Source organism: Callospermophilus lateralis, chromosome 11 (genome assembly GCF_048772815.1).
Source record: "Callospermophilus lateralis isolate mCalLat2 chromosome 11, mCalLat2.hap1, whole genome shotgun sequence".
Classification (NCBI taxonomy): domain Eukaryota; kingdom Metazoa; phylum Chordata; class Mammalia; order Rodentia; family Sciuridae; genus Callospermophilus; species Callospermophilus lateralis.
In genome coordinates this window covers 35,104,567-35,120,842 of record NC_135315.1, presented here as the reverse complement: position 1 = coordinate 35,120,842, position 16,276 = coordinate 35,104,567, and the positions used below count along the sequence as shown (strand labels likewise).

The window sequence follows — 16,276 nt, the reverse complement described above, 5'->3', positions numbered from 1 at the left end:
ATTCTCAACGCTACATATAAATAAATAAATAAATAGATAGATAGATAAAGGTCCATCAACAACTAAATAAAAATTTTAAAGAAATCCATTTGATAAATATTTCTTTAATATTATCTTAAGTAAATTTAATATTATCTTAAGCTTTAAGTAAACTTAATATGTGAAACTGAGATTTATAAAGCATATGAGAAGACTATTTGATTTATCTGTTTTATGGGCAATTATTGGTCACACTGACATATACCTCAAAACACTTACCTCATCATAATGACTTTTTGCAAATAGGAGTGCACACAGTTCCCCATAGAGTGCAGCTTTGTTTGCTTGTTGGCCATGTTTTGACAGTTTATCCATATATGTCTGAGCTAACTTGAATGTTTCTTCACCCAAATGATATTTGCAGTTGCCATTTCGTACATGAAGCAATCTGTAAAACACAAATAACTGTCCTTTATTTCTGGTATTCCAGCACATATAACCTGATAACTTATAATTACTATGTAATGCTTAAATAACTGAAGATAGATGAAAGAAATGAGGCAACATCAGAAAAAAATTGGCCTAGACTAGGGTTAATTAAGGCCCATAAAAAGTATAATACAGGCCAGACGTGGTGGCGCACACCTGTAATACCAGCAGCTTGGGAGGCTGAGACAGGGGGATCACGAGTTTAAAGCTAGCCTCGGCAACAGTGAGGTGCTAAGCAATTCAGTGAGACTCTGTCTCTAAATAAAAAATACAAAATAGGGCTGGGGATGTGGCTCATTGGTTAAGTGCCTGAGTTCAATTCCCAGCACCAGAATAAACAACAACAACAAAAAAAGTAGAATACATGTTCTTCCAAGAAGCTTCACATAATTAACCCGATCCAATTTTGATTTCTTATCTTCTGTAAGTATTTTGTACACTTTGTGTACTCAGCATGTACTATTAAAAAAAAAATTACTTTTTTGGTTCCAAATCCAAAAGTAATAGTTTCAGTATAAGAAATCTGAAAATAGCCAGGTGTGGTGGTACACACCTGTAATCCCAGTGGCTCAGGAGGCTGAGGCAAGAGGATCTCGAGTTCACAGTCAGCCTCAGCAAAACAGAGGTGCTAAGTAACGCAGTGAGACCCTGTCTCTAAATAAAATACAAAATAGGGCTGGGAATGTGGCTCAGGGGCTGAGGGTCCCTAAGTTCAGTTCCAGGTATTAAAAAAAAAAAAAAAGAGGGCCAGGGATATAGCTCAGTTGGTAAAGTGCTTGCCTCGCATGCACAAGGTCCTTGGTTCAATCCCCAAGAAAGAAATCTGGACAATAGACCAGATGTGATGGCACACACCTGTAATCCCAGCTATTCCAGAAGGCAGAGGCAGGAGTATCCCAAGTTCAAGGCCAGTCTAGGCAACTTTGAGACCCCTGTCTCAAAATAAAAATAAAATGGACTGGGGATATAGTTCTCAATGGTAGAGCACTCCTGGGTTCAATTCTCAATATTGGGGTGGAGGGTCAAGGAAAGGAAAGGAAAATAATGAAGGAAACAAAAATCAGTCTGAGATACCATTACCCACCATTACTTTTCATTCTTATTTTAGTATATTTGCATTATACTTGGTCACTGATTTCACGAATGCTCATTTTTGCTTATTTTATCGGAAATAGCAGTATATCAGTTACTGCTAACCTTTATCCTTGGCGGCAGAAAATACAGTGTTCTTTACATAAAGTAACTGTACAGCCCATCAATCAACTAATGATATTCAAGAATACTAAAACACTTTAGATCAGAATAAAGTCTAAATAGCAATAGACTGTACATCTATATAACACATGAGCACAATGTTAGGACTAAATAAGCACAATGTTAGGACTAAATAAATATCTCTTATTATAATGATGGCTTGAACATTATGTCAGGGCAATATTATTTTCTTTGTATTAGGCTAATGCAAATTTCTGATGCTCAGCTTGAAAAGGAACGAAAGTATAAAAGATATTTTAAATGAAAGCCAAATGACAGGTTCAGAGGCACAAACCTGTAATCCCAGTGTTTCTTTCTGAAGCAGCAGGAGAATTACAGGCTTAATGTTACCCTGCTTAGTGAGACCCTGTCTCAAAAAAATAAAAGAGGCTGGGGTTACAGCTCAGCAGTAAAACACCCCTGGGTTCATTTGGCTTGGGTAAATATTTAGGAGTGATGGATGGGTTGGATTGTAAGCATAGGAACATAACTTTAGAAGAAATAGTCATGGGTATGGTCACACCTGCCTAATCCTAGCTATTGGAGAGGCTGAGTCAAGAGAACTCCAAGTTTAAGACTAGCTTGGAAAATTTAATGAAAAATAAAAAATAAAATGGCTAGGAATATAGCTCAATAGTAGATCATACCTAGGTTCAACTCCCAGTATCCCCCCCACCCCTGCACCTCACATACACAAAAGAAAAAAAAGAAAAGAAATCCAAGTGGGCTGAGTGTAGCTCAGTGATAGAGCACTTAACCTAGCATGCACAAGATCCTAGCTTTGATTCCCAGCACCAAAAAAAAAGGGAGGTCGGGGGAGAAAGAAGGGAGCAAGTACGGAAAGGTTGGGAAGCATTCTTCAGGGGTATCACAAGTAGAAACTTAAGATTTTTCTTTTTTAACAGGTTAATAACCCAAAATGAGAAAAATTCAATTTTTTCTCCTCTATCATTTCTTCCACAGGGAAACAGAACAACTTCAAAAAAAGCTAAGGACTACTGATTAGAAAGACATTTAATCAATAGGTGGTGTGTACACATACTATAGTGTAGTGCCAATAATCACCACATAGTTATCTTCATTTCAAAAAGAATAAAACCCTTATACAAAATAATATTCTAAGGTTATTCTAAAATTCCAAGTATCTCTTTTACAAGTCAGAGCCAAGTAAACTTGTAAAACTAATGGGTAACTCAATTGGATGGTTCCTTATCTTCAAAGAAAAATAGTGCTTGGGAAGGGAGTATTTCTTTTTATGGACAATGTGTAATCTGTACTTGATACCTGGCATTGGAGAGCTAGCCCAAAACAACACACTCACAACAGAAAACAGAAAGATGGAAAGAACTTATTTCCTTGATAATCTCCATGAATTCTGCATTAATCTGCACTCAATGGTGTATCATCTTTTTTTTTTCTTCCTCCTTTTTTGAGTTCAAACTAGGGATTGAATTTAGGGGCGTTACTGAGTCACATCCCCAGCCCTATTTTGAATTTTACTTAGAGACAGGGTCTCACTGAGTTGCTTAGCACCTCGCCTTTGTTGAGGCTGTCTTTGAACTCCTGACCCTCCTGTCTCAGCCTCCAGAGCAGCTGGGATTTCAGATGTGTGCCACCACGCCTGGTAACACTGTATTATCATTTTATCAAATGCTTTGTATTTTGAGGATGCACTGCTATTTGTGAATTACACAATCTATTATCAATATCCCTTTTGTACCAACTAAATCCCTTTTGTTTTTATCCTGAATTCTTCATTGTCAACATTATTGTTTTGGTGTGTCTCCTCTTAACAATATATGGCTAGATTTTATTTTAGCCCTTTTGGCAATTTGAGGAACTAAGAAGATTTACATGTATTATAATAATCATTATAAATGCTTATAATCTTTTCATCTTATTTTTATATATCATACTTAGTCATGTCTATATTTTCTTTCCTTATATCTAGTTGATCAAGTTTCTAATCCTTTTTTTTTTTTTAATATTTATTTTTTAGTTTTCGGCGGACACAACATCTTTGTTTGTATGTGGTGCTGAGGATTGAACCCGGGCCGCACGAATGCCAGGCGAGCGCACTACCGCTTGAGCCACATCCCCAGCCCCAAGTTTCTAATCCTTCTAACCCATGCTCCCTCCACTCAAAACTGGTATTTGGACATTAAATAATGATGCCCATTCCTACTTTCCCCACCAAGATGACACATTTATAATGCTGTTACTTCTCTATTCTCCCAAATGTATACTTAAAGAAATAGGCTATCATATATGCCTAATACAAGTAATTTCATTTTGCATCCAAAAATATTTTTGGTATCCTTGGGGGTCTTAGAACCAACTACTTTTGTATACTAAGGAAATAATGGCATAGTAATTCTGATTGTTTCTGGGCAGTGAGATTATGTACAACATTTATTTTATTAATAGTTAATAGTTTCTGTATTTTTAAATTTGTTTGGCAATAGACATGTATGAACAAAAAACTACAACAAAAACGAGTAAAGGGAAATAGGCAGAGTTTCAAAGGAATAAATAAAAAAAAAAAAAAACTACTTAAAAAAAAAAATGGTACCAAGTTTAACTACAGAAAGACCAAGAAGGCTCTCTGACATCTGCTCTATGTTTCAATGCCAGCCTTAGATTAGAAACTGACTTTATAATATTAAATTGAAGAACACACTTTACTCTTGCATCAAGCTCAAAAACCCTGAGATTAACCAAAGGATTCCATTAATATCTGTTCTGAAAAACATTTCTTTTCCAATTCAACTAAACACATGGTCAATTAAAACCCCAAATTTTCCCAAGCCTTAAACACATCTAAATTAGAAAAGTGTAATCTTTTTTTTAAAATTAATATTCAGTAGATGATTATATACTACATACTAACTATATTATATATACTTATATTGATGAAGAATTTGGCAAGGATAGTTGTGTAGAGGCAAATTTTTATTTTGAAATTTCTTTCAAAAAATATTTTTTAATATCCATATAACTTTTAGTTGTAAAAGGACATAATTCCTTTATTTTATTTGTTTTTATGTGGTGCTGGGGATCAAACCCAGCGCCTCACACATGCTAGTGAAGTACACTACCACTCAGCTACAACCCCAGCTCTGAAATTTCTAATTTGTAAGTACAAACTCACTTGTCCTAGTACACAGACAGTAAGCTGAAACTATAAATGCTATTGTTTCTTAGTCTAGACAACATTCTAATTTCCATGTGCTTGTTCCAAAGATATTATTTACTGTATTTTTAGCTACCTATTCACTATCCTCTTTCCTTTCTTTCTTAATGCAGACCCTGAATTCATTCAAGGTAGCTATATGCACAATTAAAAATGTTTTACTCCCTAGAACACCTTACATGGGTTAAAGAATATAATGAATCCTAGCTTTCCCGTTTAAGAAACAGGTAAGCAAAGGAAAGAAGGAGAAAGAAAAAAGCAGACTCAGCTGGAATGAGCCTTCTGCCCTTCCTTTTTCTCCTGAGAGAGAAAACCCCTTGCAACCCTAAAGATGTGAGCTACTTGCTAGAAATGACAAACAAGGAAGGAGAGAAAGTGCCCAGGTCCTGCAAGAAAACTAACCCAGTGTGTTAGGCTAAAGTAAAATTTATACAAAAGCTTTAAAAATTAGAAAAATTAGGTTATCTGGATGGAATAGATCTTCTGATCCTGTGAATAAAAATCAAGCACATGAGAAAAAAAAAATGTTAATAGCTTTTCTATTCCTAATAAACTAGTTCATACACATAGAAATATTCAACTTCCCACACCACTATGAGATGGTCTTATCTCCTATTCTTAAAAAGATAAAATAGGCGGAAAAAGGCAGATGACAGAAAGATTGTTTTCATCAGTACTACAGATTATAAACCCAAACACTAATCCCTTTATAGTTTCTGCACACAAATATCCCTATAATTTATCATATAGTACTTCTAACACACATATGGGCAATTATAAGCTTCCAACTTATATTTATAACTAAGATTGCAAACTAAAAAGCTAACTTCAGGATTTGAATGTCTCCATTACACAGGTAACTATATAAACAGGACAATAACATCCTTAAAAGACTGGAGGAAAAAAAAAAAAAAGCCAGGTGTTGTAGCATATGCCTGTAATCCCAACAGCTTGGGAGGCTGAGGCTGGAGGATTCTGAGTTTAAAGCCAGCCTCAACAACTTAGTGAGGTACTTAGCAACTCAGTGACATCCTATCTCTAAATAAAATATAAAAAAGGGCTGGGGATATGGCTCAGTGGTTAAGCATCCCTGAGCTCAATCCTCAGTACCAAAAAAAAAAAAAAAAAAGCGCTGTACTCAATTTTAGCTTAAATCAACAATGGATTTAATATCTAGACTGTATCTATATTCTAGCTCTGAAGGGGTTTGGCTTTGCTAACTCATCAGCTCAGTGGTAGGGTTCAATCACCAATATACTGAAAAAAATAAAAGAGAAAAAAAAACATTGAGTGGGCTGGGGTTGTGGCTCAGAGGTACAGGGCTTGCCTAGCATGCGTGAGGTACTAGGTTTGATCCTCAGTACCACATAAAAAATAAATAAATAAAATTTAAACCTATAACTAAAATATATATATATATATCTTGAGTTTCCTAGAACCCATTGCCTAGCACAATTCCTAGCACATAAATCTTCAATAAATGTTTGTTGAATAAACCCTATGAAAAAGCAAAGAGATATACAGATTCACATTCTGGTTCATAATGCTGAAATCTAAGCTAAGACATCCATAGCAGATTCACTATATTCTGGAGATGGAAAACAAGCCAGATTAATGAAATTATGACATAAAAATATCATCTCACAGATTTACACAGATGTTAGAGCACACTTACAAGAGCTAAAATTGTAGAAGACACTGTATACAATCAGTGTGTAATTACAGAATCTGTTCCAACTTACCTCACACAACATTCTACTGCACGAAACCAATGAAGCATCTCATCATGTAAGGTACACAACTGAAGGCAAGACAGAAAAACTTTCTCAGCATCACTGTACCAGCCTGCATCTGAAAGAAAACCACCTGTAGAAAAAGAAAAGTAACTTTAGACAATTTAGTAAATTGCCTGAAAGCTAAAATGACATGATTACAGTGAATATTATCTCAACTAAAAAACTAATATTTTCATCTTGCAGTATACACATAACATTTCAATCTCCATGGGCCTTATTGCAAAGACCAAAGGCTCTTATAAACTCATTCTTCTTACTCATCATAGATGAATATACACATAAAAGGGATGGTGATGCTTGTCATCTCATTCTCTTGGCAAGAAACTAATTTACTGACTAGTAATAGCTTTAAAGTATTAGACAATTACCTCAAAATACCGTCCTTTTTTTGTTGTTGTTTTGTTTTTTGAAGGATCCTGATCTCAAAAAATGGCTAATGATGCATTTTACTACACTGCACAAACTACTTTGTATCATTATGGTAACCTTTCCACATGAATTTTCTTATCTAATCTTCACAAAACACTTTCAACTTAAATGCTATTATTGCCCCAACTTTTTTTCTTAAATATTTTTTAGTTGTATTTGACACAATACCTTTATTTTATTTATTTATTTTTATGTGGTGCTGAGGATCGAACCCAGGGCCTCACACATGCTAGGTGAGCACTCTACCGCTGAGTCATAAACCTTATTGCCTCAACTTACTATAGGGAGGGAGGGGGACTTCAGGCTGAGAAACCAAGTTACAAGTTGATAAGTAGAAAGACTCAAATTCATACTATGTGACTTCAGAGGCTAAATCTATATCTGCTATTATGAAGAACACTTTCAAGTTGCTACTCAGCATTAGTTAACAATAGCCAGAAAACAAAACTACTATATTTTTCAATCCTAAAACACATACTTTGCACATTTTTTATATTTTTAATTAATTAAGGTACTAGGGATTCAACCCAGGGGTAACACTAAGCTACATCACCAGTCCTTTTTATTTATTTATTTATTTAATATTTTTTTTAGTTGCAGACAGACATAATACCTTTATTTATTTATTTTTATGTGGATTTTAAGGATTGAACATAGTGTCTCACATGTGCTAGGCAAGTCCCTACCACTGAGCCACATCACCAGCCCCTTTATTGTTTATTTTAAGACCAGGTCTCACTAAGTTGCTGAGGTTGAACTTCAACTGTAATCCTTCTGCCTGCTTCTCAAGTCACTGGGATTGTAGGCATGTGCAAGTGCACCTAGCTCTTTTTGAATGTTTTAATATCTTTAAAATTAGGACAGATCATAAAATTGGTGTCTAACATTAATAGTGGTAGCATTTTTTTTTCTTGGTAGCATAAAATATATGGTGTGTCATTTTAATAATGCTAATAATGAGTCAGCCAACAACATATATTTCCTCATACCCATGTTTTATGTTTTTTAAAAAATATCTTTAATTGTAAATGGATACAATACTTTTATTTATTTTTATGTGGTGCTGAGGATCAGACCCAGTGCCTCACACATACTAAGCAAGCACTCTACCACTGAGTCACAACCCTTCCCTGTTTTATGTTTAATTAAAGCAACATACAACTAAATATTATTTCATTAATTGGAAAGAATTGTGCTTTAGAACATTTTAGGGCCCTTTCCAAGAGACTAAACTAGAATAATAAGATTATTATAAATATTTGTACTAAGCAACCTTCTACTTATCGTACCAATGTACTATATAATGTGCTGGTTATCATGCTGTCTCTCAACTTCAAATCTCCTTTCTAGACTTTATGATGTTGAGGCAAGGATTCTTCAAACCACATTTCTCCTTCTTTACCTGGCTCCCTGTTGGGTTCTGCCAATAGGAAGTGCTAGAGAGCAGGGGCTCCAAGACTGAAAAAGCAAGTAACACCTTTTCCTATTGCTGACAGGAATATGTTTCTTCACTCTGGCAGTAACAGTTCATTGCAGTCAACAGCAGTCAATTCCACTTGGAGTTTTCCAACACTTGCAAAACCAGTTTCATAGCACACTATCAATAATACCAGCAACAGCTAGCCTGTTGCTAGTTCCTGGACCCCCTTTCCAGCGCTTTGAGGCACTGGTATCAATGTTGCAGCATTCCAGTTCCTCAAGCTTTAAATTTTCACAATTAGGTAGGCATGGTGGCAAATGCCTGTAATCCCAGTGAGTTGGGACACAGGAGGATAGCAAACTGCAGGTCAGCCTTAGCAACCTGGTATGACTTTCAGCAACTTAGAAAGACCTTGTATTCAGATGTTAAAAAGCGGGGATGTAGCTCAGCGGTAAAGTGTCCCTGGGTTCAATCCCTAGCATCAAAAGAATTCCCCTACTATCCTTGAATCAAATGTATGAAAGATGAAAAATAAAAAAAAATTAAAACAAAACAAAACCAAAAAAACCTATTTGTTTGGTTCCCTAAGCCCAAATGTAGTAGCTGATTCTTGAAGTTGCTAATATTCATAATAAAAACATTCCAGGGATTCCCTTTTTATATTTTCAGTGCTCTAATAAAAATTTGTGATATCAGGGCTGGGGTTATATCTCAGTGGTAGAGCTCTTGCCTCGCACATGTGAGGCACTGGGTTCAATTCTTAGCACCATATAAATGTAAATAAAGTAACAATATTGTGTCCATCTTAAAAAAATCTTTAAAAAATTTGTTATATTAAATTCTATCTCTACAACAAGGATAAGCCTTGACAACATTATGCTATCTAAAATAAGCTAGTCACAAAGACCCTATGTTTTATGAGTCTATATGAATAACTTACAACAGGTAAATCTACAGAAAGAAAAAGTAGACTGATACTGGCCTGGAATAAGAAGGAAATGAGGAATGGCTGTTAAAGGGTATAGGTTTCTATTGGGGTGATGGCAATGTTCTAAAACCTACTCTGATGATGTCTATAAAATCTGTGAATATATGGGATATCACTGAAAAGTACACATTATATGTTCAAATTATACTGTTTAAGAATTATGTCTCAAAAAGGTTGTTATTATTTAAAAAATCTTTACTATTGTGTACTTCTGGCATAAAGTTTCTTCACTCTCTGAATGATTTCATAATTAAGTCTGATGATATGATTCTGAATTTGCAAGGGCTTGGTTCTCTCCAAGACATCTATCTAGCACATCACAATGCCCAGGTTGGTGTACATACATGTGGATATGACAGAAAAACTCAATGAATATCACCTTTCCTGTCTTTCACCTTTTTTGATAATAAATTTTTTTCTATAGCAATTTTCATATTACCATCTGGAACTAAAGGGATGTCACTGTTAACATCGGTCAAGATCATATATTCTCTATTTTCAGAGACATTCTTTAAACAATCCTTTTTTTCCCAAACTTCCATGAGCCAATTCAAGGATAAAAGCTGTAGGTTCTTTTCAGAAAAGAATGTTTTGAAGTTCGCCCAGCAAACTGGAAAGACCACTACGAAGAACTGTTTAAAGACTGAAGGAAATGATCTTGAAAACTTGCTGGCAAAAAATATGTGCACACAAGAGAGAGAAAACATGCCCAAGTTAATTTTTTTTTAATATTTATTTTTTATTTTTTAGATGGACACAATATCTTTATTTTTATTTATTTATTTATTTTTTTGTGTGTGTGGTGCTGAGAATCGAAACCAGTGCCTCACGAATGCTAGACGAGCGTGCTACCACTTAAGTCACACCCCCAGCCCCTCAAAATAAGTTATATTTTAAAAATAACTTTTCATGGCTGGGGTTGGGTTCAGTGGTTGGGTTCACAGTGCTTGCCTAGCACATGTGAGGCCCTGAGTTTGATTCTCAGCACCATATAAGAAAATAAATAAAATAAAGTTATAGGCTGGGCGTGGTGGTACATGCCTATAATCCCAGCAGCTCGGGAGACTGAGGCAGGAGAATCACAAGTTCAAAGCCAGTCTCAGCAGTGATAAGGCACTAAGCAACTAAATAAAATATAAAATATGGTTGGGGATGTGCTCAGTAGATGAGTGTCCCTGAATTCAATTCCCAGTACCAAAAATAAATAAATAAATAAAGTTATAAACTAAAAAAGAACACATGCTTTAAAAAATAACTTTTTCAAATTGGGAAAGAAGGTAACAACAATTTAAAGCTTGAAACATTATTTATCTATATACATTTGTGAAATGTTTACAAATAATAAAGAATATTTTTCTGTATGTATATCATGCAAAACTCTTCCAGAATGCTTTTACATTTATGTTTTCATTATCCTCATAACATCTCCATGAAGCAATTCAGAATAACCCTCATTTTAGAGACTTGAAAACTGAGCCCCCAAAGGATTAAGTCCCATGCCACAGCAAATACTAAGCAGGTGAAAGAGTTTGGAAGCAGCATGACATGACAGAAAGATATGTGCTTTGTAATCAATCATATAGACACAGGTTCTAAACTTAGCTCTTTACTAGCTATGTGACTTGATCTGGTTATTCAACTTTTCTATTTCCTCATATGTAAAAGGTTAAAGTACTTCACGACTGGGGCTGTAGCTCAGTGGCAGAGCACTTGCCTAGCATGTGTGAGGCACTGGATTAGATCCTCAGCACCACATAAAAATAAACAAACAAAAAATAAATAAAAAATAAAGGCATTTAGTACATCTACAACTACAAAAAAATTTTTTTTTAAAAAATATCATTACTTCACTGGAACGTCATGAGGATTTAGGATAATGCCATTTAAATACCTAGTGTAGTGCTTAGCACAACATTAATATCCAATAAATTATACCTAATTCTTCTGATATTTTCCTCATAACTTCCCCATATAGACTTTGGGAAATTCCTGGAGAAATCCTTTATTGTTGGGTTTACTATGAGTTCATAATAGGATAAAACTTTCCCCTATTTACTATTACTTACCTAAAACAAAGCCAACCTGAATGGCTTTTTCCTTTACTGCAGCATCAGATTCTGCTATGTAAGAGCACCGTCTACTAAACGAGTAGGCCAAGACTGAAGCAACTTTAACACCATGATCCATCAAAGCCTGAAAACAATGATGAAGCAAATGTCTGAAAAAGAAAAAAACATTTAATAGAGGAATCTTATTTCTTTCCTTTTAGAAAACTAGTTGCTTTTCTCTATTAATATTAGTGTCATTATTTTCCAAGACAAAATGAGATAGAAAGCATTTTGCCTTATGAATTATGAAGCTATAGTAAATTAAAAATTTAGCCCATCATCAGGTATACCAGTGCATGCCTATGATCTCAGTGACCTGGGAGACAAAGGCAGGAAGATCGCAAGTTCAAGGCGAACCTCAGCAACTTAGAAAACCCAGTCACAAATTAAAAAAAAAAAAAAAAAAAAAAAAATTAAAGGACTGGGGAATATAAATATAGCTCAATAGTAAAGCCCCTGAGTTTAATCTCCAGTTTAAAAAAAAAAGAGAGAGAACTCAATTAAAAATGGGCAATGGATTTGAACAGATATTTCTCCAAAGATCTATCCACAGTCAATAAACATTAAGATACTTAATATCATTAGTGATAATGGAAACGTAAATCAAAATCACAATGAGAAACCACTTCCCATCCAAGAAAAAAAAAAAAAAACTTTTAAGTACTGGTAAGATGTGGAAAAACTGGAACCCTTATACATTAGCAATAGGAATGTAAAATGGTGCAGCTGCTCTAATAAAGTCTGGCAGCACCTCAAAAAGCTAAACAAAGGGTTACCATATGTATACACCCCAGGCATATACCTCCCAAAATGAGAATATGTCCACAAAATCTTATCAATGAAGGTTCACCACAGCATTATTCATATTAACTAAAAAATATAAACAACCCCATCCATTCATCAATGGAAGACTGGATAAACAAGAGTATTATCCATATAACACAAAATTATTCAGTCCTAAAAAAGGGAAAGTAGGAACAACATAAATAATAATATCCCTGAAAATATTACACTAAGTGAAAGGGTCAATCAAAAAGACACATATTGTATGATTCCATTTATATGAAATATCTAGAATAGGCAAATCCATAAAGACATAAAGATTAATGATCAGCTAGGGATTAAGGTTAAGAGGAAATAGGGAGTGACTTAACATTTTTTCCTTTTGGAATGATGGTATGTTCTAAAATTAAGATAATGGTGATGGGAGTTGTGGGGCTGTAGCTTAGTGGCAGAGCACTTGCCTAGCACGTGTAAGACCCTGGGTTTAATCCTAAGCACCACATAAAAATAAATAAATAATTGTACATTGCTGGTGGGACTGCAAATTGGTGCGGCCAATTTGGAAAGCAGTATGGAGATTCCTTGGAAAGCTGAGAATGGAACCACCATTTGACCCAGCTATTCCCCTTCTCGGTCTATTCCCTAAAGACCTAAAAAGAGCATACTACAGGGACACTGCTACATGGATGTTCATAGCAGCACAATTCACAATAGCTAGACTGTGGAACCAACCTAGATGCCCTTCAATAGATGAATGGATAAAAAAAAAAAAAAATGTGGTATTTATACACAATGGAGTATTACTCTGCACTAAAAAATGACAAAATCATGGAATCTGCAGGGAAATGGATGGCATTAGAGCAGATTATGCTAAGTGAAGCTAGCCAATCCCTAAAAAACAAATGCCAAATGTCTTCTTTGATATAAGGAGAATAACTAAGAACAGAGCAGGGAGGAAGAGCATGAGAAGATTAACATTAAACAGGGACGAGAGGTGGGAGGGAAAGGGAGAGAGAAGGGAAATTGCATGGAAATGGAAGGAGACCCTCACTGTTATACAAAATTACATATAAGAGGAAGTGAGGGGAAAGGGGAAAAAAAAACAAGGGGGAGAAATGAATTACAGTAGATGGGGTAGAAAGAGAAGATGGGAGGGGAGGGGAGGGAGGGGGGATAGTAGAGGATAGGAAAGGCAGCAGAACACATCAGACACTAGTGTGGCAATATGTAAAACGGTGGATGTGTAACCGATGTGATTCTGCAATCTGTATACGGGGTAAAAATGGGAGTTCATAACCCACTTAAATCAAATGTATGAAATATGATGTCAAGAACTATGTAATGTTTTGAACAACCAATAATAAAAATTAAAAAATAAATAAATAAATAAACAAATAAAATAAAATAAAAGGTATTGTGTCCAACTAAATTAAAAAAAAAAAAAATACAGACTATGAGGAAGGAACCTCGTAGTTCTTATCCACTGCTGAATTTTAGCATACTGAACAGTACCTGGCACATCCTAAGCATTCAACAAATATTTATTTAGTTAACTTGCTGAACAAATCAAATAATTTGGCAATATTCACATTCAAGATCAGCAATGTTTTGTGAAAGTACATATTCTCTCTTTTTTTGAGGGGGGGGGGGCGGGGAGATACTGAGGGCTGAACCCAGGGGTGCTTTTATCACTGAGCTACATAGCCAGCTCTTTATTTTGAAAAGGAGTCTCACAAAATTGTTGAGGCTGACCTCAAGCTTGCAATCTCCTTACCTCAGCCTTCTGAGTATCTGGGATTACAGGAGTGCACCAGTGAAACCAGTTTGTGAAAGTATATTCTGATTTCTTTAGAAATGTGGATTAGGGCTGGGAGTGTGGGTGCACTGTAATCCCAGTGTCTCAAGAGGCTGAAGCAGGAGAATTGATAGTTCAAGGCCAGTCTCAACAACTTAGCAAGGCCCTAAGAAACTTAGTGAGACCCTGTCTCTAAATAAAAAATATAAAAAGAGCTGGGATGTGGCTCAGTGGTTAAGTGCCCCTAGATCCAATTCCTGTTGTGAAAGAAAGAGATAGAAGAAAGAAAGAAACAAAGGAAGAAAGGTTAGGTGAAAAAAATTGCAGTTGAAGCGAATTCATGGAAGAGAACAGCAAGTATAATCAAAGACCAGATTATCTCTCTGTGGCTCCTACTTCATAATACCTATAATGAGGGCTGGGGATATAGCTCAGTTGGTAGAGTACTTGCCTTAAATGCACAAGGCCCTGGGTTCTAATCCCCAGCACCCCCTCCACTCACCCCCCTATAATGAGGAGGCTAAATTCTTGAACTCAAAAGCTGAATTTACAGAGTATTAACTTTCCAAAGAAGATGGAGGCAAGTGAACAAATTCTCATTGTCACCAAACTTGTTTGGATTGTACAATTACTGTGATCATTTTCTTCATCATGCTAGCTGGTCTTGAGTTGTAGCTCTTAAAATGCTTTCATATTGTACTTCCAGGTATATCTAATAGATATGCATATATGTTCACCAAAAGACTTGTACATGGATAAATGTAGCAGCAGTTTAAAATAGCTAAAAACCAAACAGCTCAAATATCTAACGACAGTATAAGTAATGACATATAATGGAACATTATACATATTTAGCAATGAGAATGAACAAACTATAATAAGTAGGTGATTCTCATAAACATGATGTTGGGGTGGATGGAGAGGCAGACACAAAAGTGTACATACTGTATGAATTTACCTAAAACAAGCAAAATGAACCTACTGGTTTCCCAATTTATAAAGGCAATTTTATTTCATTCTAAGTTTTCTGATATGATTATATTTAAGAACTACTTTCTCATTACATAGACTTAATTTTAAAAAGTCAATTAAAATGAATTTATGGTAAATAACATGAATGTTCCTCAAAATATTTAAAATAGAACTACCAGTGATCCAGTGATTCCACTTGGTATACTTAACCAAAGACACTGAAAGCAAGGATTTGAAGAGTTATTTCTACACCCATGTTCACAGAAGTTTTATCCACATTAGCTAAAAGGTGGAAACAACTCAAATATCCGCTGATTGATGAATGGATAAACAAATTGTGGCATATATACACAATGGGATATTATCAAACTTCAAAAAGGAATGAAATTTTGACACATGTTACAACACAAATGAACCTTAAAAACATTATGCTAAATCAAATAAGGCAAAAACAAATGAACAAATACAGGATCCTACTTATATGAGGTACCTAAAACAGCAAACTCACATAGACAGAAAGTAGAATGGCAGCTTCAGGGCTGAAAGAAGGGAATGGGGAGTTATTCAATGGGAACAGAGTTTTCATTAGGGATGACGAAAATTTTCTGAAAATGGATAGTATTGATGGTTGCACAACAAGGTGAATATACTCACTGTCAGTGAATTGTATACTTAAAAACTGTTAAATGGTAAATTTTATGTTATGCATATTTTACTGTAATTTTCTTTAAAAAATTTACCTTTTATCCAAAGCTCTCAATACTTTAGCAAAAACTTCCAACTCACAAAATTCACTGCCCAGTTGACATAAGCGTCCCTGTTGGTAAAGCTGAAATAAAAATGAAAAATAATTTAAAATTTTTAAATTTAATTTTAATTTCTACTTTTAATTATATTGATAAAGTTAATATTTGTGGTTTTAATGAGTAAGATTTGAAGTCACAATAATTACAAAATACTATCAGGAAAGATGCTTACAATAAGAAAAATGGAATACTAATTTAACAAATTCCCATAATTCATATAATAACAGTTCACTAATTTTATGTAAATTTTAAGAATCAATATTT

The 16,276-nt window shown here is 34.8% G+C and overlaps 1 protein-coding gene across 2 annotated transcripts in view; it reads right to left on the bottom strand.

Moving 5' to 3' along the window:
• The window catches only part of Appbp2 (amyloid beta precursor protein binding protein 2), a 54,227-nt gene that overhangs the window by 18,143 nt on the left and 19,808 nt on the right, over positions 1-16,276 (bottom strand). For both annotated transcript variants that reach the window (XM_076869647.1, XM_076869648.1), the window contains exons 2-5: positions 15,947-16,035; positions 11,615-11,766; positions 6,658-6,781; positions 259-427 (exon numbers count right to left, since the gene is read on the bottom strand). In XM_076869647.1, coding sequence (XP_076725762.1) covers positions 259-427; positions 6,658-6,781; positions 11,615-11,766; positions 15,947-16,035 — 534 coding nt within the window. The remainder of the gene's footprint in view (positions 1-258; positions 428-6,657; positions 6,782-11,614; positions 11,767-15,946; positions 16,036-16,276) is intronic.